At 37.9% G+C, this 27673-nt stretch overlaps 1 protein-coding gene across 1 annotated transcript; it reads left to right on the forward strand.

Annotated features, from left to right (window-relative positions):
• Window positions 1-463: 463 nt before the first annotated feature.
• Window positions 464-22096, forward strand: LOC110467301 (gamma-butyrobetaine dioxygenase-like). Its single transcript, XM_021524374.1, has 15 exons — window positions 464-634; window positions 1133-1188; window positions 1837-1928; window positions 3002-3129; window positions 4125-4264; window positions 6058-6116; window positions 6653-6728; window positions 7056-7100; window positions 7319-7443; window positions 8474-8614; window positions 8725-8785; window positions 17511-17564; window positions 17887-17955; window positions 20341-20448; window positions 21164-22096. The coding sequence occupies exons 1-15, from the start codon at window positions 577-579 to the stop codon at window positions 21269-21271; spliced, it is 1320 nt and encodes a 439-aa protein (XP_021380049.1). The 5' UTR covers window positions 464-576; the 3' UTR covers window positions 21272-22096.
• Window positions 22097-27673: the final 5577 nt, after the last annotated feature.

Below are 27673 nucleotides of genomic sequence, written 5' to 3' on the forward strand. Positions count from 1 at the left end.
AGCTCTATATCACGCAACGAAAACCTACACACCAGCATAACTCTCTATCACGCAACAAAGACCTACACACCAGCAAAGCTCTATATCACGCAACGAAGACCTACACACCAGCATAACTCTCTATCACGCAACGAAAACCTACACACCAGCATAACTCTCTATCAGGCAACGAAAACCTACACACCAGCAAAGCTCTATATCAGGCAACGAAAACCTACACACCAGCAAAGCTCTTTATCACGCAACGAAAACCTACACACCAGCCTAACTCTCTATCACGCATCGAAAACCTACACACCAGTATAACTCTCTATCACGCATCGAAAACCTACACACCAGCCTAACTCTCTATCACGCAACGAAAACCTACACACCGGTACATCTCTGTATCAACCCGGGGTAGGATTACGTCACCAGTGGGCAAAGGTGAATCCACTGACGCATTATCAGTAGCTAAGGGAAAGATAGGTGTGCAACTCAGTGAGATAGGTAATCAGCTGATCTTTCCCGATCTGGCCAGCAACTTTGTGAAAGTTAGGGAGGTGGAAGTCGGATTTTATCCTACTTGACATTGCCATGTTTAACTCGGTTTTGAGAACCGTCTGCAGACAGGCAGGCGGACACTGTCACCACGGTACGTTTTTACTCTTACAACAGTGATAGCTTAAGACACACAGTTTATTTTATGGTATATATTAGATCTAAGTTATAACATTTGCAAGATAATGATGAACAAGATCGTAGTGTATTCGTTAATGCTTTCTTTTTATAGATCGTTACTTTTTCAACGTAAACTTTTAACTGTTCCTAATGCTTAGTTACTATATAATGTCTTTTCAGCATTCGTTTATCTATAGTTTAAGTGTGATATTCAACACTTATATTCAGATTATTTTTTTCCTAAGTCACGTGATTTATAAAGATAACTCGAACCTGACTTTTTGGCATACCTCACAAATGTATACACAACCTTTATATACACAACAAGTTATATATAATGTTTCATTATGATTAGTGTTTTCTGACGGGGGTCTTCTTGAAATAATGCATGCTAATGTTTAATATCATATAATAAAGCATTTGAAGAGAATATAGACTGAATTTTAACCAGATTTTCCCTCCCATTTTGTAGGTTTGAAACTAAGTGGGTCGCAGAAGACTGTTACTCCTGCCCGGTGGCTGAAAACGGTACAAGCCAATATTACTATATAACACATCTTTACCTTACTTATGTACACGACTATGACTTAAGTTTGCAAATGTCACGACCATTTAATAATTTGAACAATTTAATAGTAATTACTATTAAAACTTACATCATATTTGAAATGAATGGAGCTTGACGCAGTTAACTTAAATTATGATAGTTTGCCTTGTCAAGTATTGTTTCTGTTGAGGAATGGCAATATTCATATTTAATCAACAAATCAATACATATCTCGATCTTAATTGTCTAAAAGGTTTAAGCTATCTTTGGCAAACACTTAAAGGCTCTGCATTTTTGTGGATGAGAGATAACTTTCACAGCTAGAGGAACCGTTCAACATAGGACATTTCTATAGTATACTGTATGTAACGATACTATACGTGCATTTCGCGAGATGTTCATTTCGGTGTTAATTCACCATAATAAAGGAATTCAAAAATGTCGCGAATATCTAAACAAAGGTGACTGAACAAGGGACATATATCGTTTTTATCTCTTGGACATAAATGTTTACCAAAAAGGTGTTTTAAGTCTAGTTGTGAAACAATACGAAAACAAAGCAATAATGCTTAAATAACGTTGCTTTTACAGATTAACAATAATGCCAATGATGTTTTCTTCTTCTGTAGAATGGTAGACTTCTGTCTGCAGTGCAGCAAGTACAAGTTGTGGATGAGGGGAAGAAGCTGAATGTCACATGGGACGACGGTAAATCGTTTGAGTAAGACTACTGTCGCTACATTTCTGTTCTGTCAAGTAACCATTTTTGTGTCAAAAGGGTTGTGTTGAACTTTGGTTGCAAACAGATAAAACACAAGGAAAAATCCAACGTAAAGATAAATTTTTATGTAACAAATAACAGACCTGGTATTGTATATTGGTGCAGTGTAGCACGATATCTTGATACACAAATTAGTTTAAAAGAAAATGTCACAATTGCCATTTTTGTGTCAGTAACAGCTAGGTATAATTACATACATGTGCATTAAGATATGTGATCGTCTTTTGACGTCGTGTACTGATAGTCAGGGATGAGTTAACTTGCGGAATGCCTTTTTATAGTTGTTAATGTTACACTCCCAATAGTGTGACATCATTGTAAACAGTGGGAGGGAAAGTGAGTTAGCTTTAAGTTATTTTGTTTAACATCGAGGGTATCATATCATTGAGGAAAGTATGCTATCAAAATGTTTTTTTGATTGAGTTGATTAAATTTATATTTAGAGCTTGTTTCCAGGTACTTTAGATATATAATTATTGAACAAGATCGGTAAAAGTGTAATAAATGACAAAAAAGTTAGAAAGAAATATCGCATCACAGCAGTTGAATACCGTTACCAAAGTCCAGAAATACTTTGGCGCCAGACTCTGTGTTTTAAAACTTCACAATTGTCATGAATAACCGATAACAACCTAAATATCCAGCTCTGATCTCTAGTGCTCGACTTCTTCCTACCTAAAACACATGGAGGCTGATACATATGTAATAGACGTATTTCATATTTAATTGTACGAAATACAATATTTAGAGTGTTTTCCTACACGATACCCTCGCAGACAAGCTAGCATCCAAGTGTCACTTTCTAGAGTACCTTTTTCAGGTACAAAGTTTGTTTAGAATAGCAAAAGATCAGCTGTCTGTGATCATTTTCCAGCAAACGTTACAGTGTGTTATAATGGTATTATACTTTCACCTTAACATATAGCAGGTAAATGATAGGTTTATACGAAGCAGTAATGTTTTCTGAAAACACTGCGAGACTGACACTAAAATGATCAGTATGTCTGTTTCAGTTTCCACAGTATCTGGCTACGCTTCCAGTGCCCATGTCCGGTTTGCCGGGAGGAGTCCAGTGGGTTATTCCGCACGCGACCAGCAGATATTCCATTAGGGTTGAAGATTGAAGACGCTGTCAAGACAGGTAAAATGTGACCAATGCACCGATAACAATATGTCAAATGCAATAAACAGTTCCTTGTGGCTGGTAATTATAACTAGAAATGCAATGTAAAGACGCATCTATTTAAATATGTAATGAAATAATCGGAACAAAGTTATTGTTCTACCTGTAGCATATTGCCATATTGACTAACTGGTGAATCGTAGAAAGAGGACGTAAAACGAGGATGTTTAATGATGATGCATAGTATTCAAGGAGATGCTTAATTAAGGTATGCACGAATGGCACGAATTAGTTATTCTGTCCAAATGTCAGAGCTGGAATGAGCATTTAAGTAAATAAAACGGTTTGTGATTTAATATATTCCTACTTGATACTAAATATGTTTTAATACCACGACCACAACCACAAAACCACTTAACATTACGTCGAAATGTTTGAAAGGGATCAATACGCAGTTTCCAAAAGTAATGGTGTATGGAAATTATCAATAATATTCTAGAGAGTTGCTCCTCACAATTCTACTGTAAGGATGATTTCTCTTTATACTCATTTAAAGTCCCATGTGTGTCTAAGGTTTATCCTTAAAGAGGAGTTTTCCAGTAGTATATTTTGAAGAGGTGTTTCCCTCAATACTACTGAAGGAAATAGTTCCCTTCATTACAACTGTACGTGGTGGTTGTAGGGGATTTCTTTCTGGTATTAATTGTAATGTATTGAGAAATTTACATAAATACTACTTTTGGAAGGTTTTTATCTCAATATAATTCACTGTATGGAGATTTCCCTCTATATAGCTCTATAGAAAAGCCCCCTCCGATACTTCTGCATGAAGAAGACTACCTAAATACCAGTGCATGGTGTGATTCCCTCATTACTTTTGTAAAGGTTTCCTTAAATATTACTGTAACTATGAGATTCCTGATATTTGTGGATACAGTGTAATCTTAAATCAAAGTATTCGCCATGATGTTAGATCGTGAAATAATTAATTATCCAAATATGATATTACACAGATACTGGAGACGTAAAGGTGCAGTGGAAAGAGGAACAGCATCATGGACACTTCTCGCAGGATTTTCTACAGCAGCACATTTATTCAAAGGAACATCTCCAGGCAAAGAAAGAGGTGTCCAAGCCGGTGTATAACACCAATGTGAGATAAGTGGTTTTACAGACCCACCTTTTTTGTCGTATACTAAATAACTAAAACGATAAAACACATAAAAGTTATTTGAAAATATTATAAAAAAATACATTGATAGCATGAAGCAAAATTTAAAATAACACAAGGTCCTGTCATGGTCTTTGTTATAAAATGGACGGAACGGGAAAAAATTGCGGTGTAAGCTTTTCCTTGTTTAATGTATTTTGTAGCATAATTGAGTGTCTAGGTTGGGGAAGATAATAGCCCTAATTAACGTTACTCCGATGGTTAAGAACATGCATCAAATCTCGACCTCAACAGCAATACAGTTTACATTGAAAAGATGAATTCGACTATTTATGAACAGTGTTTAAACAATGTTTCCCCTGCACTACTAGTTATACAGAAGTGTTGCTCTATACAGTAGTGTGGAGGCTGCTAGTGTCCCGACAGTCACTGTGGTTGCTCTATACAGTAGTGTGGAGGATTCTAGTGTCCCGACAGTCACTGTGTTTGCTCTATACAGTAGTGTGGAGGCTTTTAGTTTCCCGACAGTCACTGTGCTTGCTCTACACAGTAGTGTGGAGGCTGCTAGTGTCCCGAAAGTCACTGTGCTTGCTCTATACAGTAGTGGGGAGGCTGCTAGTGTCCCGACAGTCATTGTGCTTGCTCTATACAGTAGTGTGGAGGCTTCTAGTGTCCCGACAGTCACTGTGCTTGCTCTATACAGTAGTGTGGATGCTGCTAGTGTCCCGACAGTCACTGTGGTTGCTCTATACAGTAGTGTGGAGGCTGCTAGTGCCCCGACAGTCACTGTGCTTGCTCTACACGGTAGTGTGGAGGCTGCTAGTGTCCCGACAGTCACTGGGCTTGCTCTATACAGTAGTGTGGAGGCTTTTAGTTTCCCGACAGTCACTGTGCTTGCTCTATCCAGTAGTGGGGAGGCTGCTAGTGTCCCGCCAGTCATTGTGCTTGCTCTATACAGTAGTGTGGATGCTGCTAGTGTCCCGACAGTCACTGTGGTTGCTCTATACAGTAGTGTGGAGGCTGCTAGTGCCCCGACAGTCACTGTGCTTGCCCATACAGTAGTGTGGGGGCTGCTAGTGTCCCGACAGTCACTGTGCTTGCCCATACAGTAGTCTGGAGGCTGCTAGTGTCCCGACAGTCAATGTGCTTGCTCTATACAGTAGTGTGGAGGCTTTTAGTTTCCCGACAGTCACTGTGCTTGCTCTATCCAGTAGTGGGGAGGCTGCTAGTGTCCCGACAGTCACTGCGCTTGCTCTATACAGTAGTGTGGAGGCTGCTAGTGCCCCGACAGTCACTGTGCTTGCCCATACCGTAGTGTGGAGGCTGCTAGTGTCCCGACAGTCACTGTGCTTGCTTTGGACGACATCATAGCCATAGGCAATACGGTTTACATGTCCCAAACGTAAACGAGATAGTTAACTTCCCTCTAATTCCTTTCATAACAGTAAGTGAACCGATATTTGATACAATATATGAGGAAGAAGTGAGAAAATGATTTTTGTCCAAAAACATGTGTTTCGAAATAAATTCTCATTCACACGGTAAATATCCGTAGTGATCACTTTTATAAAACTACTCTTACCTTCTATACCCGAGGTTTTCTTTGTCTTTTGATAGTAGATTTACTGAAATAACACGGAAAATGAAAATTAATGTTACACCTTGTCGTTCATCGCGCATGCGTGGAACGTTTATACTCAATACAAGGCGATATCGATTGTAAAAAATGTTAGACGCTGCAATATCAGTCTATTTTATGTTCTTGTAATTTGCAGAAAACGATAGAGATGCTGTCCTGGAAGGATGTAGACAACTCTGAGGAGGGGCTTTACAGGTATCGTGTTTTTGTTCACAAATACTTCATTAATACAAATAATTGAAAATATCACAAAGTCTTCTTCTTCAGTTCTAAATTTTATATGTCCTTAACAAAAAAAAGTTATTGCTGTCACCATGACCGGGATTTTAATTATTAGATTTCATTATCTTTCACGAGTTCAGATTTTTTAATTGCGTGACGACTGTCTTGCAACTAGATTTGACGTGTATGACAGATGCATCATGTAATTCAGGAAAACTTCTGGTTTCGTCTTTGTTGTTTCAGTATATCTTTGTTGTTGTTTTAGTTTCTTCCCAGTTCCCGTTCTTTGATAGAAACTTTGACCTGAGAACTTGTTTTGTGTATTGACGATGTGTTTGATACAGCATGAAAACCTTTCTATGTAGAACACTACAAGATGGCACTTCCAAGGCGTTACACAATAACCTCTATAGATAAGCAAAATGATATTTACTGGTTAATGTAATTATGAAGAAGGAAATCGCTTTGATAAGGCAATATATGTATTATAGACATAATGAATGATTCAGATGGTTGCGGACGCTGAATGAAGATGGCCTAGCAAAGTTATCTGGAGTTCCCAAGGAAAGAGATTACTTAGAGAAGGTTAGTGTAAACTATTGTCACTGTTAACCATACAGCACACGATCTTACTGAAGGATCTTCATATCAAAATCAAACTCACTATTGATGAGATAATTATAAAGGTTAAATCTGTCTAATCCTTTAAAGTTATTTCATAAATTATCGATTAAAACTCTATATTTGTCGGTCTGCAAATGCCCTGTATGAACTATATTGCTGTTGCGGTGGGGAGATTATGATTTAATAACACATAACAACAATAATGTTACCATTGCTATAAAAGATAATATTAAGCATTGAAACATCATAGTTACTTTTGTCCATGAACGTCCCCTGTATCGTTTACAGGTGATCAGAAAAATTGGACCAATCATACATACCCCGTACGGTTACGTAAGTACGTTCATCTGAATAATGTTATGCATGTACTATATACTTATTGATACTTTAACACAGAGTTACCTTATTAGGGAATGTGATTAAATGCACTGGCTTTGATTCAAATTGTATCCATTTGTGACTTTTTCAATGGAATTGACAAAACCATTCTAATGCTGTTTATTCAGAAGTTTTTTGTGTGTGACACAAATCATACCTGTGCATTTTTACAGCTGTTTGAGGTAGCCACGCTTGATGATCCAGTTAATGCATCCTTTACGAGTGTGGCGCTGCACTTCCATCAAGACCTCCCCGTGTACGAGGGACAACCTGGCATCCAGTTCCTCCATTGCCTCAGGTAGCAACTGATATTTACTTCGAATTTATTTTTACAATGATCGATTTCAAATAGGTTTCTTGACAGTTTTGTGTGTATTACATATTATATGAGGGAACAGTCGAGGATATCAAACGACAAAAAACTCGGCATCGCTGACAAACTAATTAGCAAATTCGACATGATCAGAATTTAGTATGCCTGTCAGCTTTTATCTTACGTTAGGGTTATAAGGGGTGTTTAAAACCCTTCAAACGTTTACCCTTATAGCATTAAGATGGACCCTTAATTTTTCTGTAAATACCAAAGTAAAATCAAGTTAAAAAAAATATGCCAAATAATGAAAAGCAGTTGCGTTTGAGCCCGTTCTAAGACGCTATTGTAAGGTAACATTTTAGTCGTACAGTTGTCACCACAATTGTCACCCAGAACGCTGTTTCGTGTGGTACATACAATTTATTAATAGGCAGCTTGAATGTCTTCACCTTTGCATTTGCTGTACCCATGTAAGTACAGGTAAGATCTATAGCTATATCATATAGATATTGAAGACCTTCAATCTTTCATCTTACATGTACAAGATGAATGAAATTTGAAATGTATAAAATCGTCCTTTTTGATGTTTGAAACTCCCGTCAGTAACGTTTGCATGGATACCAACTGTTCGAGTCGTTCATGTAAAAAAGCCTCTGTAAATCATTTGTTTAAAATCTATTGCCGACGTTACGATCACATAAAACAAAATATGGACACTTCAGAGCTCAGATTGCTTACCATTTTGGGTAACGTGCTTCATGTAGTGTGTCATAAATAGCATATAAACTGCGGAATTATTTGAGATTATTTACACTAACAATAATTTATCTAAACAATACAACAAAGCGATAATAAAAACCTACTTCAATTCCTGCTCTCATAGTGAATTACAAAATCGCGATATTGCAATGTCAGTGACATAGGTTGTTAACTTAGGTAGGTAAGGCCAAAATCATAAGACTAAATATTATGGACTCTTTTACCAATTGTAATTCAAATATTTCTGTACTCTTAGATTTGATGAAACTGTTAAAGGAGGAGTAACAAGGTTCCTGGACATGTATCAAGTTCTGGCTAAGTTCCGAGTTCAGCATCCAAATGAGTTTACAACACTTTGTAGGGTCCCTATCTCCATCCAACTGGAATACGACAACAGGTGAGCTACGACATGAACACTAAACAATAGTTAGCGCGACGTATACTGGCTATATTTGTAATATAGAAATTTGTGTAGAATATAAACTGATAATACTGGAATATTTACAGTGACTACCCTGTCCTGATGTCCAAAAGACGTCCGATGATATACCTGGATGACCAAAGAGAGGTAATTATTAGGTGATACTACGCATAAATGATAATATCAATTCGTTAATGATGCAGCGGTGAAAACTGAAACGTTTAAAGGCTCATTGCGTCACCAATAAGGTGAATAAAGGAAATAATGCTGATAAATGTTTTACCAATGACTTTTGTAAAAGGAAAACTAAACGAAGCAAACTTTTCTTTCGAAAAACTGTAAATGATATATTCAGCGAATTACATCATTTTTTTCATTTCGTGTGTGTTTTTTGAGACGATCACGAAATCAATATGTCACGAATACTAGCATATGACGAATAAAAGATATAGTCACTTTACAGGAAGCTGTCTATCATGATAGAGTTTTAAAGCTTTAAACGAATAAAATATCCCCAAAGACATGTCGCACTGCTTGTATTCAATATAGTTATTTTAACACGTTAGATTATATTACCAAAAACAAGAGGGGATCTATCTAAAGGTTCCACATTTATCTTAGAGTTGTAGTTTCATGAAGGATTTGATTTACAATGTAAGTCGACTAATTCCACGTGAAACTTTTTTCATGGCGTGATTCCGACAATAATATTTTGTAGTAGTTTTTTCGTAATTACGATTGGTACTAGTATTTTTGAGGACTGTGATGTTTGAAACTTGTGATCGATAGTCACACATCAAATGTGTAAACATGCAAAACCGTGCAAACTTTGACTGGCAATGTCCGAAGTGCAAAAACGAACTTAAACGAGCTCTTCCTGTTAATAACTTCCCAAAAATCACCACAGGCAGCTCGCAAATGATCTGCTAGACATATAAACAGCTTATATCAATGTTGACAACATACACGTTACTGAGAGTTGTCTCCCTTCCACCATTTCCGATTTTCCGTACCAATGAGGACAAATCACCCTATAAACTTCTTGTGTGTTTACTTGGTTATAAACAACATCAGAAACAAATTTGATCAATTTTTCGATTTTTTTTTTTATTATCAACGTTGTTGATCAATTTTTACTTGCGGAAACCAAAATTTATGAGAGTTTCCCTGATGCCCAATTCAATATAGTCCAAAACCATCTCTAGAGATGCGACAGAAATGGTCATGGTAGTTGAATCTCTTTCAGTAAAAATGACCACAAATAATTTGGAATAGTTCATACAGGGCATTTGCAGACCGCCAAATTTAAATGATAGATATCTCACCCATAATTTTTGTAAAACGCTTGACTTGTGTACGACCAAATATGATGATGTTATTGTTCTTTGTGATATTAAGTATGACATGGTTTCCACCGAAGGGAACAACAGCAACACTATAGTCGACGCAACTTGAGACACAGGGAACAACAGCAACACCAATGACGACGTAGCTATAGACATAGAGAACTTCAGCAACACCATAGACGACGTAGCAAGAGAAATAGGCAGCAACAGCTAGACCATAATCGACGTAGCTAGAAAAACAGGAACACCAGCCACACTATATATAGACGACGTAGCTTAAGACAACAGTAATCCCATAGACGAAGTAGATAGAGACATATGGAACAGCAACCGCACTGTAGACGACGTAGTTAGAGACATAGAAAACTACAGCCATACCATAGACGACGTAGATAGAGACATAGAGAACTACAGCCACACCATAGACGACGTAGATAGAGACATAGAAAACTAGAGCCACACCATAGACGACGTAGATAGAGACATAGAGAACTACAGCCACACCATAGACGACGTAGATAGAGACATAGAGAACTACAGCCACACCATAGACGACGTAGATAGAGACATAGAGAACTACAGCCACACCATAGACGACGTAGATAGAGACATAGAGAACTACAGCCACACCATAGACGACGTAGATAGAGACATAGAGAACTACAGCCACACCATAGACGACGTAGATAGAGACATAGAGAACTACAGCCACACCATAGACGACGTAGATAGAGACATAGAGAACTACAGCCACACCATAGACGACGTAGATAGAGACATAGAGAACTACAGCCACACCATAGACGACGTAGATAGAGACATAGAGAACTACAGCCACACCATAGACGACGTAGATAGAGACATAGAGAACTACAGCCACACCATAGACGACGTAGATAGAGACATAGAGAACTACAGCCACACCATAGACGACGTAGATAGAGACATAGAGAACTACAGCCACACCATAGACGACGTAGATAGAGACATAGAGAACTACAGCCACACCATAGACGACGTAGATAGAGACATAGAGAACTACAGCCACACCATAGACGACGTAGATAGAGACATAGAGAACTACAGCCACACCATAGACGACGTAGATAGAGACATAGAGAACTACAGCCACACCATAGACGACGTAGATAGAGACATAGAGAACTACAGCCACACCATAGACGACGTAGATAGAGACATAGAGAACTACAGCCACACCATAGACGACGTAGATAGAGACATAGAGAACTACAGCCACACCATAGACGACGTAGATAGAGACATAGAGAACTACAGCCACACCATAGACGACGTAGATAGAGACATAGAGAACTACAGCCACACCATAGACGACGTAGATAGAGACATAGAGAACTACAGCCACACCATAGACGACGTAGATAGAGACATAGAGAACTACAGCCACACCATAGACGACGTAGATAGAGACATAGAGAACTACAGCCACACCATAGACGACGTAGATAGAGACATAGAGAACTACAGCCACACCATAGACGACGTAGATAGAGACATAGAGAACTACAGCCACACCATAGACGACGTAGATAGAGACATAGAGAACTACAGCCACACCATAGACGACGTAGATAGAGACATAGAGAACTACAGCCACACCATAGACGACGTAGATAGAGACATAGAGAACTACAGCCACACCATAGACGACGTAGATAGAGACATAGAGAACTACAGCCACACCATAGACGACGTAGATAGAGACATAGAGAACTACAGCCACACCATAGACGACGTAGATAGAGACATAGAGAACTACAGCCACACCATAGACGACGTAGATAGAGACATAGAGAACTACAGCCACACCATAGACGACGTAGATAGAGACATAGAGAACTACAGCCACACCATAGACGACGTAGATAGAGACATAGAGAACTACAGCCACACCATAGACGACGTAGATAGAGACATAGAGAACTACAGCCACACCATAGACGACGTAGATAGAGACATAGAGAACTACAGCCACACCATAGACGACGTAGATAGAGACATAGAGAACTACAGCCACACCATAGACGACGTAGATAGAGACATAGAGAACTACAGCCACACCATAGACGACGTAGATAGAGACATAGAGAACTACAGCCACACCATAGACGACGTAGATAGAGACATAGAGAACTACAGCCACACCATAGACGACGTAGATAGAGACATAGAGAACTACAGCCACACCATAGACGACGTAGATAGAGACATAGAGAACTACAGCCACACCATAGACGACGTAGATAGAGACATAGAGAACTACAGCCACACCATAGACGACGTAGATAGAGACATAGAGAACTACAGCCACACCATAGACGACGTAGATAGAGACATAGAGAACTACAGCCACACCATAGACGACGTAGATAGAGACATAGAGAACTACAGCCACACCATAGACGACGTAGATAGAGACATAGAGAACTACAGCCACACCATAGACGACGTAGATAGAGACATAGAGAACTACAGCCACACCATAGACGACGTAGATAGAGACATAGAGAACTACAGCCACACCATAGACGACGTAGATAGAGACATAGAGAACTACAGCCACACCATAGACGACGTAGATAGAGACATAGAGAACTACAGCCACACCATAGACGACGTAGATAGAGACATAGAGAACTACAGCCACACCATAGACGACGTAGATAGAGACATAGAGAACTACAGCCACACCATAGACGACGTAGATAGAGACATAGAGAACTACAGCCACACCATAGACGACGTAGATAGAGACATAGAGAACTACAGCCACACCATAGACGACGTAGATAGAGACATAGAGAACTACAGCCACACCATAGACGACGTAGATAGAGACATAGAGAACTACAGCCACACCATAGACGACGTAGATAGAGACATAGAGAACTACAGCCACACCATAGACGACGTAGATAGAGACATAGAGAACTACAGCCACACCATAGACGACGTAGATAGAGACATAGAGAACTACAGCCACACCATAGACGACGTAGATAGAGACATAGAGAACTACAGCCACACCATAGACGACGTAGATAGAGACATAGAGAACTACAGCCACACCATAGACGACGTAGATAGAGACATAGAGAACTACAGCCACACCATAGACGACGTAGATAGAGACATAGAGAACTACAGCCACACCATAGACGACGTAGATAGAGACATAGAGAACTACAGCCACACCATAGACGACGTAGATAGAGACATAGAGAACTACAGCCACACCATAGACGACGTAGATAGAGACATAGAGAACTACAGCCACACCATAGACGACGTAGATAGAGACATAGAGAACTACAGCCACACCATAGACGACGTAGATAGAGACATAGAGAACTACAGCCACACCATAGACGACGTAGATAGAGACATAGAGAACTACAGCCACACCATAGACGACGTAGATAGAGACATAGAGAACTACAGCCACACCATAGACGACGTAGATAGAGACATAGAGAACTACAGCCACACCATAGACGACGTAGATAGAGACATAGAGAACTACAGCCACACCATAGACGACGTAGATAGAGACATAGAGAACTACAGCCACACCATAGACGACGTAGATAGAGACATAGAGAACTACAGCCACACCATAGACGACGTAGATAGAGACATAGAGAACTACAGCCACACCATAGACGACGTAGATAGAGACATAGAGAACTACAGCCACACCATAGACGACGTAGATAGAGACATAGAGAACTACAGCCACACCATAGACGACGTAGATAGAGACATAGAGAACTACAGCCACACCATAGACGACGTAGATAGAGACATAGAGAACTACAGCCACACCATAGACGACGTAGATAGAGACATAGAGAACTACAGCCACACCATAGACGACGTAGATAGAGACATAGAGAACTACAGCCACACCATAGACGACGTAGATAGAGACATAGAGAACTACAGCCACACCATAGACGACGTAGATAGAGACATAGAGAACTACAGCCACACCATAGACGACGTAGATAGAGACATAGAGAACTACAGCCACACCATAGACGACGTAGATAGAGACATAGAGAACTACAGCCACACCATAGACGACGTAGATAGAGACATAGAGAACTACAGCCACACCATAGACGACGTAGATAGAGACATAGAGAACTACAGCCACACCATAGACGACGTAGATAGAGACATAGAGAACTACAGCCACACCATAGACGACGTAGATAGAGACATAGAGAACTACAGCCACACCATAGACGACGTAGATAGAGACATAGAGAACTACAGCCACACCATAGACGACGTAGATAGAGACATAGAGAACTACAGCCACACCATAGACGACGTAGATAGAGACATAGAGAACTACAGCCACACCATAGACGACGTAGATAGAGACATAGAGAACTACAGCCACACCATAGACGACGTAGATAGAGACATAGAGAACTACAGCCACACCATAGACGACGTAGATAGAGACATAGAGAACTACAGCCACACCATAGACGACGTAGATAGAGACATAGAGAACTACAGCCACACCATAGACGACGTAGATAGAGACATAGAGAACTACAGCCACACCATAGACGACGTAGATAGAGACATAGAGAACTACAGCCACACCATAGACGACGTAGATAGAGACATAGAGAACTACAGCCACACCATAGACGACGTAGATAGAGACATAGAGAACTACAGCCACACCATAGACGACGTAGATAGAGACATAGAGAACTACAGCCACACCATAGACGACGTAGATAGAGACATAGAGAACTACAGCCACACCATAGACGACGTAGATAGAGACATAGAGAACTACAGCCACACCATAGACGACGTAGATAGAGACATAGAGAACTACAGCCACACCATAGACGACGTAGATAGAGACATAGAGAACTACAGCCACACCATAGACGACGTAGATAGAGACATAGAGAACTACAGCCACACCATAGACGACGTAGATAGAGACATAGAGAACTACAGCCACACCATAGACGACGTAGATAGAGACATAGAGAACTACAGCCACACCATAGACGACGTAGATAGAGACATAGAGAACTACAGCCACACCATAGACGACGTAGATAGAGACATAGAGAACTACAGCCACACCATAGACGACGTAGATAGAGACATAGAGAACTACAGCCACACCATAGACGACGTAGATAGAGACATAGAGAACTACAGCCACACCATAGACGACGTAGATAGAGACATAGAGAACTACAGCCACACCATAGACGACGTAGATAGAGACATAGAGAACTACAGCCACACCATAGACGACGTAGATAGAGACATAGAGAACTACAGCCACACCATAGACGACGTAGATAGAGACATAGAGAACTACAGCCACACCATAGACGACGTAGATAGAGACATAGAGAACTACAGCCACACCATAGACGACGTAGATAGAGACATAGAGAACTACAGCCACACCATAGACGACGTAGATAGAGACATAGAGAACTACAGCCACACCATAGACGACGTAGATAGAGACATAGAGAACTACAGCCACACCATAGACGACGTAGATAGAGACATAGAGAACTACAGCCACACCATAGACGACGTAGATAGAGACATAGAGAACTACAGCCACACCATAGACGACGTAGATAGAGACATAGAGAACTACAGCCACACCATAGACGACGTAGATAGAGACATAGAGAACTACAGCCACACCATAGACGACGTAGATAGAGACATAGAGAACTACAGCCACACCATAGACGACGTAGATAGAGACATAGAGAACTACAGCCACACCATAGACGACGTAGATAGAGACATAGAGAACTACAGCCACACCATAGACGACGTAGATAGAGACATAGAGAACTACAGCCACACCATAGACGACGTAGATAGAGACATAGAGAACTACAGCCACACCATAGACGACGTAGATAGAGACATAGAGAACTACAGCCACACCATAGACGACGTAGATAGAGACATAGAGAACTACAGCCACACCATAGACGACGTAGATAGAGACATAGAGAACTACAGCCACACCATAGACGACGTAGATAGAGACATAGAGAACTACAGCCACACCATAGACGACGTAGATAGAGACATAGAGAACTACAGCCACACCATAGACGACGTAGATAGAGACATAGAGAACTACAGCCACACCATAGACGACGTAGATAGAGACATAGAGAACTACAGCCACACCATAGACGACGTAGATAGAGACATAGAGAACTACAGCCACACCATAGACGACGTAGATAGAGACATAGAGAACTACAGCCACACCATAGACGACGTAGATAGAGACATAGAGAACTACAGCCACACCATAGACGACGTAGATAGAGACATAGAGAACTACAGCCACACCATAGACGACGTAGATAGAGACATAGAGAACTACAGCCACACCATAGACGACGTAGATAGAGACATAGAGAACTACAGCCACACCATAGACGACGTAGATAGAGACATAGAGAACTACAGCCACACCATAGACGACGTAGATAGAGACATAGAGAACTACAGCCACACCATAGACGACGTAGATAGAGACATAGAGAACTACAACCACACCATAGACGACGTAGATAGAGACATAGAGAGCTACTGCCACACCACAGACGACGTATATAGAGACAGAAGAAACAACATAAATGCATTCCTGTTGGTGAAAATATGTCATAATGATTCAACCAAATCCACAGGTCACGACAAAACCGTCTATCACTAGCTCAGCCTTTCATAATAAAACCAGTCACCACCCTCATAAAAAATGCAACCTTTCCAGATAATTTAAATATAGCGCATGCAAGATCAATTAATACATTTGACAAAGAAAACTAAAGACTAGTACATGTAAGAACATTGCCAGAAATATCTGAGGTTGTAGAGAGATCCATGCACTTCACTGTCAGTGACGTTTTTGATGGTGTCTTCACCCTTATCTCTCTTTATTCAGAGCAGGGTATGTGACAACATTATTGACAGTAACTGAGGATTGGAAGACGGTTTATAAATATAGCAAGGCAACATAACGACATAGTTTTTTCGTAACTTCGAGAAAACTATTAATTATGACATGATTAAATTCCTTCACCCAGCACTTGCTGGCATTCTTCTCGCTGTGTCATGTTTAATTATTTCCGGTTGTAGCATTGATCAACTTTACTTTATATTTGTCAAATTGAACTTGTCGTGTTGTCTTCAGGTTGATACACTTTAATCTACATTTTCACAGATGTTGTACTTATAAGATAAAGGATATTTCAATGTAAATATTAATTCAAGTATTGAATAATCATTTGGTTACGCTTGTAATATAAAATAATATATTTGGTACTAAGTAGTATAAAACCCGCTTTTGTTTGTTTGATTGAGCACGCCTTTGTAAACATGTGTGGTATTGCTGTTTAACCAGGAGCTGTATTTAATCACAACTGCAATCCAATTGATTCGTTTTGCAGGTCATATCGGTCGTGTGGCACACGTACATGCACGCCCCGTTGGAAGTTCCGGAGGTGAGGATTGATTATGAAGTCAATAAAATAAAGCTGTAATTTTTAGTTTTTGTAAAGAACAAAAACAATTGACAAGTAAACAGGACGTAGTCAATATCACTATAAATAACACACTGTTATATTAACGTAGTTTATGTCACTTTATAGATAATACCGTTATTAGACCAATGTAGATTGTGTCACTGTAGATAGTACAACAAGAGGCACAGGGCCTTAATAGCTCACCTGGTAACAGGTGACACCCTCCGTTTATATTATACAAATTGAGGACTCAGATTTCAACTATTTGAAAAAAGGGCATTTGTTCCTAAATCTGTTTCAGGAAGACGTGGAGGAGTTTTATAATGCCTACCAACTTCTTGGACGAGCTGTCGAGTTTTCTGAGGATGTAGTGAGTGTGCCCACACATAAAAGGGTTTTGTACTTTATACGAATACATGATATTCCATCATATCACAAAATGATACCGTTAGTAGGGTTGGGAAAACAATAGGCCTACTGTATCACACTAAGTGGTCGTAAGAGATGACTAATATGGCCCCTCCTCCTGCAGAATCGCGGAAGGTTCCTTCCTTCTTTTCTGCCTGGGGATATCGAGGAAAACGAAGATAAGACCTGCTGTTTCCTAATGCCCGTATATCGTAAAACACGACTAATGTAGACCGCTGCAGATTGGGGTTTTCTTCTGAGTATTTTCGAAAGGGACATGGAAGAAACCAAAATTGGTCCGCTGTTTTATTTAGTTATAGAAGTACGCATGTAAACAAGTATAATCCATACTGTTGATGTATCTATGTAAGTGTTGTCGACACCTTTTAACACTATTGATGTATCTATGTAAGTGTTCTCGACTCCTCTCACTACTGTTGATGTATATATGTAAGTGTTCCCGACTCCTCTCACTACTGTTGATGTATCTATGTAAGTGTTCTCGACTCCTCTTAATACTATTGATGTATCTATGTAAGTGTTCTCGACTCCTCTCACTACTGTTGATGTATATATGTAAGTGTTCTCGACTCCTCTTAATTCTATTGATGTATCTATGTGAGTGTTCTCGACTCTTCTTACTACTGTTGATGTATCTATGTAAGTGTTCTCGTCTCCTCTTACTACTATTGATGTATATATGTAAATGTTGTCGACTCCTCTTACTACTGTTGATGTATCTATGTAAATGTTCTCGACTCCTCTTACTACTATTGATGTATCTATGTAAGTGTTCTCGACTCCTCTCACTACTGTTGATGTATATTTGTAAGTGTTCCCGACTCCTCTCACTACTGTTGATGTATATATGTAAGTTTTCTCGACTCCTCTTCCTACTATTGATGTATCTAAGTAAATGTTCTCGACTCCTCTTACTACTGTTGATGTATCTATGTAAGTGTTACCGACTCCTCTTACTACTATTGATGTATCTATGTAAATGTTCTCGACTCCTCTTACTACTGTTGATGTATCTATGTAAGTGTTCTCGTCTCCTCTTACTACTGTTGATGTATCTATGTAAGTGTTACCGACTCCTCTTACTACTATTGATGGATCTATGTAAGTGTTCTCGACTCCTCTTACTACTGTTGATGTATCTATGTAAGTGTTCTCGACTCCTCTCACTACTATTGATGTATCTATGTAAGTGTTCTCGACTCCTCTCACTACTGTTGATGTATCTATGTAAGTGTTCTCGACTCCTCTACTACTGCTGATGTATCTATGTAAATGTTCTCGACTCCTCTTACTACTGTTGATGTATATATGTAAGTGTTCCCGACTCCTCTCACTACTGTTGATGTATATATGTAAGTGTTCTCGACTCCTCTTAATACTATTGATGTATCTATGTAAGTGTTCTCGACTCCTCTAACTACTATTGATGTATCTATGTAAGTGTTCTCGACTCCACTTACTACTATTGATGTACCTATGTAAGTGTTCTCGACTCCTCTTACTACTGTTGATGTATCTAGGTAAGTGTTCCCGACTCCTCTTACTACTATTGATGTATCTATGTAAATGTTCCCGACTCCTCTTACTACTATTGATGGATCTATGTAAGTGTTCTCGACTCCTCTTACTACTATTGATGTATCTATGTAAGTGTTCTCGACTCCACTTACTACTATTGATGTACCTATGTAAGTGTTCTCGTCTCCTCTTACTACTGTTGATGTATCTATGTAAGTGTTCTCGACTCCACTTACTACTATTGATGTACCTAAGTAAGTGTTCTCGTCTCCTCTTCCTCCTGTTGATGTATCTATGTAAGTGTTTTCGACTCCTCTTACTATTGATGTATATACGCAAGTGTTCTCGACTACTCTTTCTACTATTGATGTTTCTATGTAAGTGTTCTCGACTCCTCTTACTACTGTTGATGTATATATGTAAGTGTTGTCGACTCCTCTTATTACTATTGATGTATATACGTAAGTGTTCTCGACTCCTCTTACTACTATTGATGTTTCTATGTAAGTGTTCTCGACTCCTCTTACTACTATTGATGTATCTATGAAAATGTTGTCGACTCCTTGTAATATTATTAATGTATCTATGTAAGTGTTCTCGACTCCTCTTACTACTATTGATGTATCTATGTGAGTGTTCTCTATGTAAGTGTTTTCGACTCCTTTTCAGCATTGCTATCCTTCAATTCCAACACAACGTAACACCATCCCCCAGTTAGGATTTCACTGAAATGTAAAATGACAAAAATGTGCATTCAGTACTTCAAGTAAATACAGTTCAATTAAGCTGATATCTTACTTATTTTCAGATTGAAACCAAACTTAAACCAGGGGAGGTAATAGCCTTCAACAACAGGAGAATGTTGCATGCTCGGAGCGCATATGAGGAAGGTGGTTCTGGTAAACGTCATTTCCAGGTAAGTCTACGTTCAAAGTACGATATGATGGTTCTTATCTAATAAAGATGATTTCATTTCCTTCATAATGTGAGCCTACCTTGTCACTTTGAGAGGGTTTCATGTTGGAATATTATCATATTATTGAATATGTTTTGGTGAAGTGTTAGACATTTTAACTCATATCCAACATTTTCCAGAAAATGGAACGTCGAACAATAAAACATTGTATTGGAGCCATTATCTCATCTTTATATAATCATTGTACTTCTGGAAAATATATCTTAACACATACATCTCAGTTTTACAAAATCGTTTTGTATATGTTTAATGCTGAGAGATTTTCTACGCAAAAAGTTAAAAAAAAATGTGTGTCAACAAATTAAAAGAGATATTATTTGAAAAATTAAATACATAGTTTCATTAAGGTTTGCACACTGAAGAAGCCGTTCTTACATTGAAACAATTCCACTTGTCGGGTTTTTATTTGTGTAGGCCTCTTCAATCCCTTAACAACATCCTATGCCACTCAACTTTAAAGATCTTAGCCCCATTGCATTGTGTTTTTGCATACACAGTAACCGGGAAGGTTACGTTGCGGATTATATTTTTTCAAATATCTGTTTCATTTATAATTATAAACAAAAAACTAACAACAATTATATAATCAAGGTACATAGAGAAAATCATCAGTAATCACGAACGAACAAAATAATTAATGTCCAATTCTTTTTAGGGAGGTTACCTCAGTGCAGATGATTTCAAAAGCAGACTTTTGGTTTTGGCAAAGAAGGTTGGGGATACAAGACCTGCCATCAGAATCGGAAACAACGACTGGCGTTAAACTGACAGCCAGATGTAGCCCTACTATGTGATGCAGTCATTATAGGAAAATACTGAAAGACATCCTTCTATGAAAAGCTTTCATAAACTTAAGTAAAGACAATATCAATTTTACAAACCTTTTGATGTACAGCCCTCAATACCGATTCTTCGTTTAAGAAAAGTATGAATACCGTTCATGTGCATTTGTGGATACTTTTGTCTTCCGCGAAGAATACATTTTGAAAATGATTAATGCGCAAAGTTTATGACACTAGAGAGAATGGCTAAATATCTCTATATTAATGTGAACTTTGAGGATTGTTCTTACAGAAATAGGTCGTTTTCACACGTAGCATAGAAGTGTAAGAAAATTAAGATTTTTTCTTGTAATTGATTCATGTGTTTGATACAATTTCACGTGCACAATTGATTTGTTATGCTGGTGCAATTTAAACATGTTTACATGCATTACATTAAATGCTTTAACACTACGGATGCAAGTTAGAGAGATTTCAATTAATATTGAAAACATTCTAACTTCTAGTAGTTTGAAATATAGCGACAAGATGCTTAATCCTTAGTATTTATTACGGTGATATACAAGGAAGTGAATGGACCATTTCCACTTGACTCTCTTAGAAATAAGAAAATTCGATAAACAACAGTTCAAAGAACCGTTGCTGCTTTAAATTAAAACCTTTATACTTGTATTATCAGCACTGTAACAGAAAATATTGAGATAATTTCAATAATATGTGCATTGTATACGAGTTGATTACATATGCCTTTAAAATTATATCTATATTTGTATTAATAAACTAAAAATTAAAAAGGAAAATAATATTGCTCATAACACATTTCTTCTTTTTTTAAATTGTTTTCCTGGAGATATCACAACATTTTAAATTACGATAATATTATCTATGAGTAGTATGTACGACATTGATGTCCGTCGTTTATATAAACAACCATAATGCGCCAATGACAACTAATTTCCGGACACTGGATTGAGAAATTTCTATCTCGCATCCCAGATTCAATTTCAACATATTTTATTAACAAAAGAAGTCAACACGATTAGACATCAGGCATTGCCTATATAAGTCCTCTCCTACAGCAACATCAAGTGATGAACATAATGTTTACATATTTATGACATTTAAATTTTAGATAAATAAAGGGGCTGTAACTCCTCCAAAGTAGATTGTATAATAGTGATGTGTGAAGTTATTTCCCTTTTATTTAAGGACTAGTAATGAAGAAGTTAACAAAATAGGATTTTACTTAATTTAGATATAGCTACACTTTGTTATTTATCATGTAAACATTCTTATTATACATATTTGATAGAATTGGCTTTATCTCCCGAAAAAATGCAAGCCATATAAAGTCCAAATGTCACATATTGGCCATCTACCAATGAAGTTCGCATCACATATTACGTATTTGAATTCCCTCTGGGGCAAAAGTTTACATTATTTGAGGTAACCGGATATAATCCGATGCCAACGATTTGAAAATTGTAACATTTTTTTGTGGTTTCTAACTTTATTCTGATGATAAGAAAAGGGAGAAACATACTATTTCATGTCCAGGGGTGTTGAATAGGGAAATTCCACCATCTTGATTTTGGTGCGAAGCCCTCAGCAAGCCATGGATTTTACCCGAAATCCTTCTGGTGCTATAAATGTACCGCAGCGTCATCATAGAAAAAAACAAGTTGATAGCAGAAAAAAAAATAGACGTCGAAAAAAATTAAGGAAGTTTCGAAAGGAAACGTGTTACCCATGTCTGTACAACTGTGGTATCATACACAATCTTTTTACAAGTATTTTCTCCTCGTGACGACGGGCTTGCTGGAAAATTATCGGACGTTGATAGTTTCAACAAATTAACCTGTAAGAAATTATTGACCTGATCGGGAATTGCAGACATCATATTTCCTCACTACATGGTTAGTACAACGTTTGATTATAACTGGGAAGATGAAGAAAGACTTGTGTTTGGGTAATACTAACGACTGGGGCAGCCCAATGGAGCTATTAATTTCTTTCTGTTTGTGCACCAACGATACATGTATTAGTTTGTCGGCTGATGAAGTGGATAGCGAACTCTTCTTTCACCAATACGACCGGGGATCGACTCCCCGATCGGACGTAAAAAGGCATAGGGTTATCTGCCCGACCACGTGGGGTTTCTCTGAGTATTTAGATTTCCTCCAACATTAAGACCCCCTACATGCTTTCATCCGGGCTAACATCCAAGACATATTTTTTGTAGATGATTGTTTGTAACTTTTCTAAAATCAACAAATGTTCATTATTATGTTTCTATTAAAGAAAAGTGAACATTAAACAGTGCCTGCTGTATTGGACATCAATAAGGCCTGTAGTTACAGTAAGTGCTCTTCATTACATACTCAATATACAATATATATATATATTTACATTTGCATGGCAATGTCACTATATAGCCTCTTTGAAAGCTGTGTCGTTGATGGGACTTTAAATACCATGCATCACGAGACACAATTCTTAGCGTATTAATACAACACTGACCGGAACTACAATATCCAATATAAATAAACATGACGGCTGCTGAAATATCGCTGGGCATTGTGAGATTTGACAATACCATTGTAAATTTATGTGCAAAGTAAAAAATAGAATAAAAAAACCTTTATTACAACGAAAACAAGACCAATGTCTGCAATATCGTACAAAATACACATCGGTTGAAATCACCAATGCCGGCAATAGGCGTTTTGACAGTTTCCGCCGCCATCTTGGGTCAGAGGTCAAGTGGTAAAACTTTTGTAAACAATATGGGGGTGCTCTCACTCGTGGCGATTGAACGCTGTTGAATCTTGACAGTTTAAGGACGTATTTGCCTATAACAATGTTTGTCATTATATGGAACAGATGCAAACAACTAACCTACCTACTATTCCATCTAAAGACGACATTCTAAATCCTTATCATTTGCAATATCATAATTTTACAAGCGTGACCCCTTAGCCTGGTAGGCCAGAACTACGGATGCATCAATGTATATATTTATAAAATCAGACTCACTTCTTTTTCTTATTTTTTAAAAGCTTACCTATCGATACTTGCAGCGTTGTTAAACGACTACAGCAGATAAAGCCCAAGAGCGAGCAGTTCTACTGCGGATGACAAAACGAGCATATGAGTACATTGTAGCTGCGATAACGAGCATTCTGACGACGAGAGATTTTTGTATATAACCAGTATCCAATTATTTGAATTTCGTTAATAAAATATTTATGTTATGTGTAGTAGATAGTAGGACAATAAAGGAAAAATGATTTATTAACTATAATGACTCTCATACTACCATTTGTAATTGTTATATTTTATACTGAACCCATGTTATGCAGAAAGATGACTCCCTACAGGCTACTGCTCCTTTATAGCTGGGCGAATCCATGTATCCCCTACATCGTCATGTCCTAGGACATATATTTGAATTATACACACATTGTGTCACAAATATGTTTTCAGTGAAATGCACTTCTTGTGCAATTATAAATTTAATTGACTTTGTGTTTCCTGCATGCATTTAACCTGACCACTTAATGTGATGGACTGGTGTGAATGTAAAATATTACAGATCACACAATTACACATAGGCTTTAATCATAGATTTATCAAATCTTTATATTGATTTGATGTTGTAATTTAGCCGGAGACATATTCAAACAAAGTAGAGATTTCCCTATTTGCTATTATACCAGTAGTACTAAATAAATTTATATAGGTGTCTTATTTACAGTCATGTCATTTTCACATTTGATTTTCTTTCGAATTTTTTTTTTTTAGATAATTCAACTTAATTTCAATACTTGCTCTGAAGGGAACTTGATGGTCCTTCATTTGTTATGTGTGCGAATTTGAAATTTACTTGTTGCAGCTTAATTCACAGGTCAGTTAGAAGACAATCAGCAAAGGGAATCCTTTGATTGCAGCAGTTCACACCTGGTCTACCTCTTTGATGGGGAATGTAAATCATTGTGCCAAAAGTATATACCATTTTCCAAGAGTTACACCATAAAAGAGATTTATCTGATATTATATCTGGCAAGGTTTTCATTTGATGAAATTTCATTTCATACAAAATATGAGAGTTACTCTCAGAAATAATATTTCACTGCAATTTTTTGTTATGGCAAAGAACAAAAATGACATTGTTAAATAAAATTAATCTGAATAACTTGTCATACCTCAAAATAAAAACAAGTCAGCCCATATGTAGGAAAATATTTTTAGATGATTATTTAGAAACATACAATTATTTTTCAGTATTTGATTTTGTTTCAATGCTGATATAACTAACCCCAGAAACATCTAATGGTAAAGATAACATTAAATATATGAAATTTAGAATAAATATGGGTAAACTGCATTGGTGGAAATGCTTTATAAAGTGCACTGTCCTAGACTAGAAGTGTAATTATACATTACACATAATTATGACTATACATTTTATTCCTACTTTGTTTTAGCAGTGCATAAATGCACATATTAAATTCCTTTTCACATTCACGGTAGATGCCATTAACAATTTTCATCGAACAGTGGCAGCTTCCAAGTGGTGTCACTTCGTTATTTCATTTGTATTTCACACGAATAATATCAATCACAAATCAAGATGTGGATAAAAGATAAATTCACCAATGGCTGTCCTGAGAAAGAAAGGAATTTTCTTCATCCAAGACAAATTGTCTATTAGATCCAGCTTTTTAAAGGCATTCTTTTGTAATTGTTTATTTTTCAGAGATTTTACATAATATACAAACATATCATTAATGGTACATATTCACATGCACATACACACATGCTAGTTTTTCACTTGGGCATCATCATCATTAACATATACTGTAAACAATAGTGGTAATAAAATTTCACATTGAAACAATCCATTTTCACAATTGAAATAATTGGATAATGATCCATTATGCTTAACACAACATTTAACACTACTATACAATGACCTTATTAGCTTTAATAATCTCCCATCAATGCCTTCTTTTATCAAATTGAACCACAAGTTTTGTCTAAATTGACGAAATCAAAAGCCTTTGTAAAATTAATAAAGCAACAGTATAAAAAAAATACGTTTTAGAGTGCAGTTAATCAAAGACTGTAAAGCAAATATGGCGTCAATAGTAGACAAGTTTTTCTTAAAACCAAACTGAGCATCCGTAATTTTACTATATTTTTGGTCAAACAAGTAATGCAATGTATTTATGGAGGTAAACAATGAATGTAAATACTTAATGCAAGGTACTTGTGGATGTAAGCAAGGAATGTAGAGGATTTATTTAGGAGAAGGTAAAGGAGATAATTTATGTCTGACAATATGTATAATTACAATTTGTCTTCATCTGGATGCCGATGGCTGAAGCATAAGTCGAAATATCAGAGTTTCATTTTAAGAAAAAGAAAAAAAAATGTCTGTTTGTCTAGGAACTTAAAGAACGATTGTTTGTTTCATGTATGGGACAACATTAACTAATTTAAACTATTTTGATAATGTCCAAATACAGCATGGAAGATGGTTACACGGTTGCATGCTTCAGAAGATGATGTTTGCCGTGTAACGAGTGAAAGTAACGAAACAATGGATTTAAACATTGAACTCTTCCAGAAAAGACTTTGATTATCGTTAGGTTTTGGGTATGTTACAAAAGGATAATGCAAATGTTGTACATATACGTTGTGTAATACAGTTAACATTTAGTAAGCTTCGGTAGGGTACGATGTATAACAGTTGATGGTTTTAGACATGGATGTGTATTAGTTGGGTGTAGGTCTTGGTATTTAGACATTGATTACCCCAGGTCATTGAAGGGAGACTATACGGACCTCTCCCGACTAATCACCGGACATGTCCCAAGTAGTGATATTGTAACGCCCTCTCCTGGGATAGGAAACGTCAAATTTGTCGAAGGATAGGATTGAGGTGCGATAGATAACAGGCGCAAAAAATAAAGTTCAAATATTTATTCATTCCAGTAAGTCAAGTTTCTCAGTATCTATGCACTTACACGGCATTTTCAAATTCGTTCCTCTTCCGTATCAGTACATTTCCGCTAAAGACCTCTCAAACTACGTATGCATCAACTTTCAGTCTCCATTCTAACTAATCTACAACAACACTAAAACTCTACAACTAACAAAAACACGGCTACTCTTTAAGTACAAAAACTAAACTCTGGCTAATCTGGCCATTTGTTTCTTGCACAAATGGTCATTTTATTACAAATCATTTCCATATTTAAAAGTTTTCTTGTATTTTTGCTGGCCTGTGTATCAGCAAGTATGAGCTCTGGGGATATGGTGAGTATTGGGATATTTTTACACTGTCAGTTAGTGTGGACTACTTTATTTTGGAGTGA

This window comes from Mizuhopecten yessoensis, unplaced genomic scaffold, assembly GCF_002113885.1.
Source record: "Mizuhopecten yessoensis strain PY_sf001 unplaced genomic scaffold, ASM211388v2 scaffold11169, whole genome shotgun sequence".
Classification (NCBI taxonomy): Eukaryota; Metazoa; Mollusca; class Bivalvia; order Pectinida; family Pectinidae; genus Mizuhopecten; species Mizuhopecten yessoensis.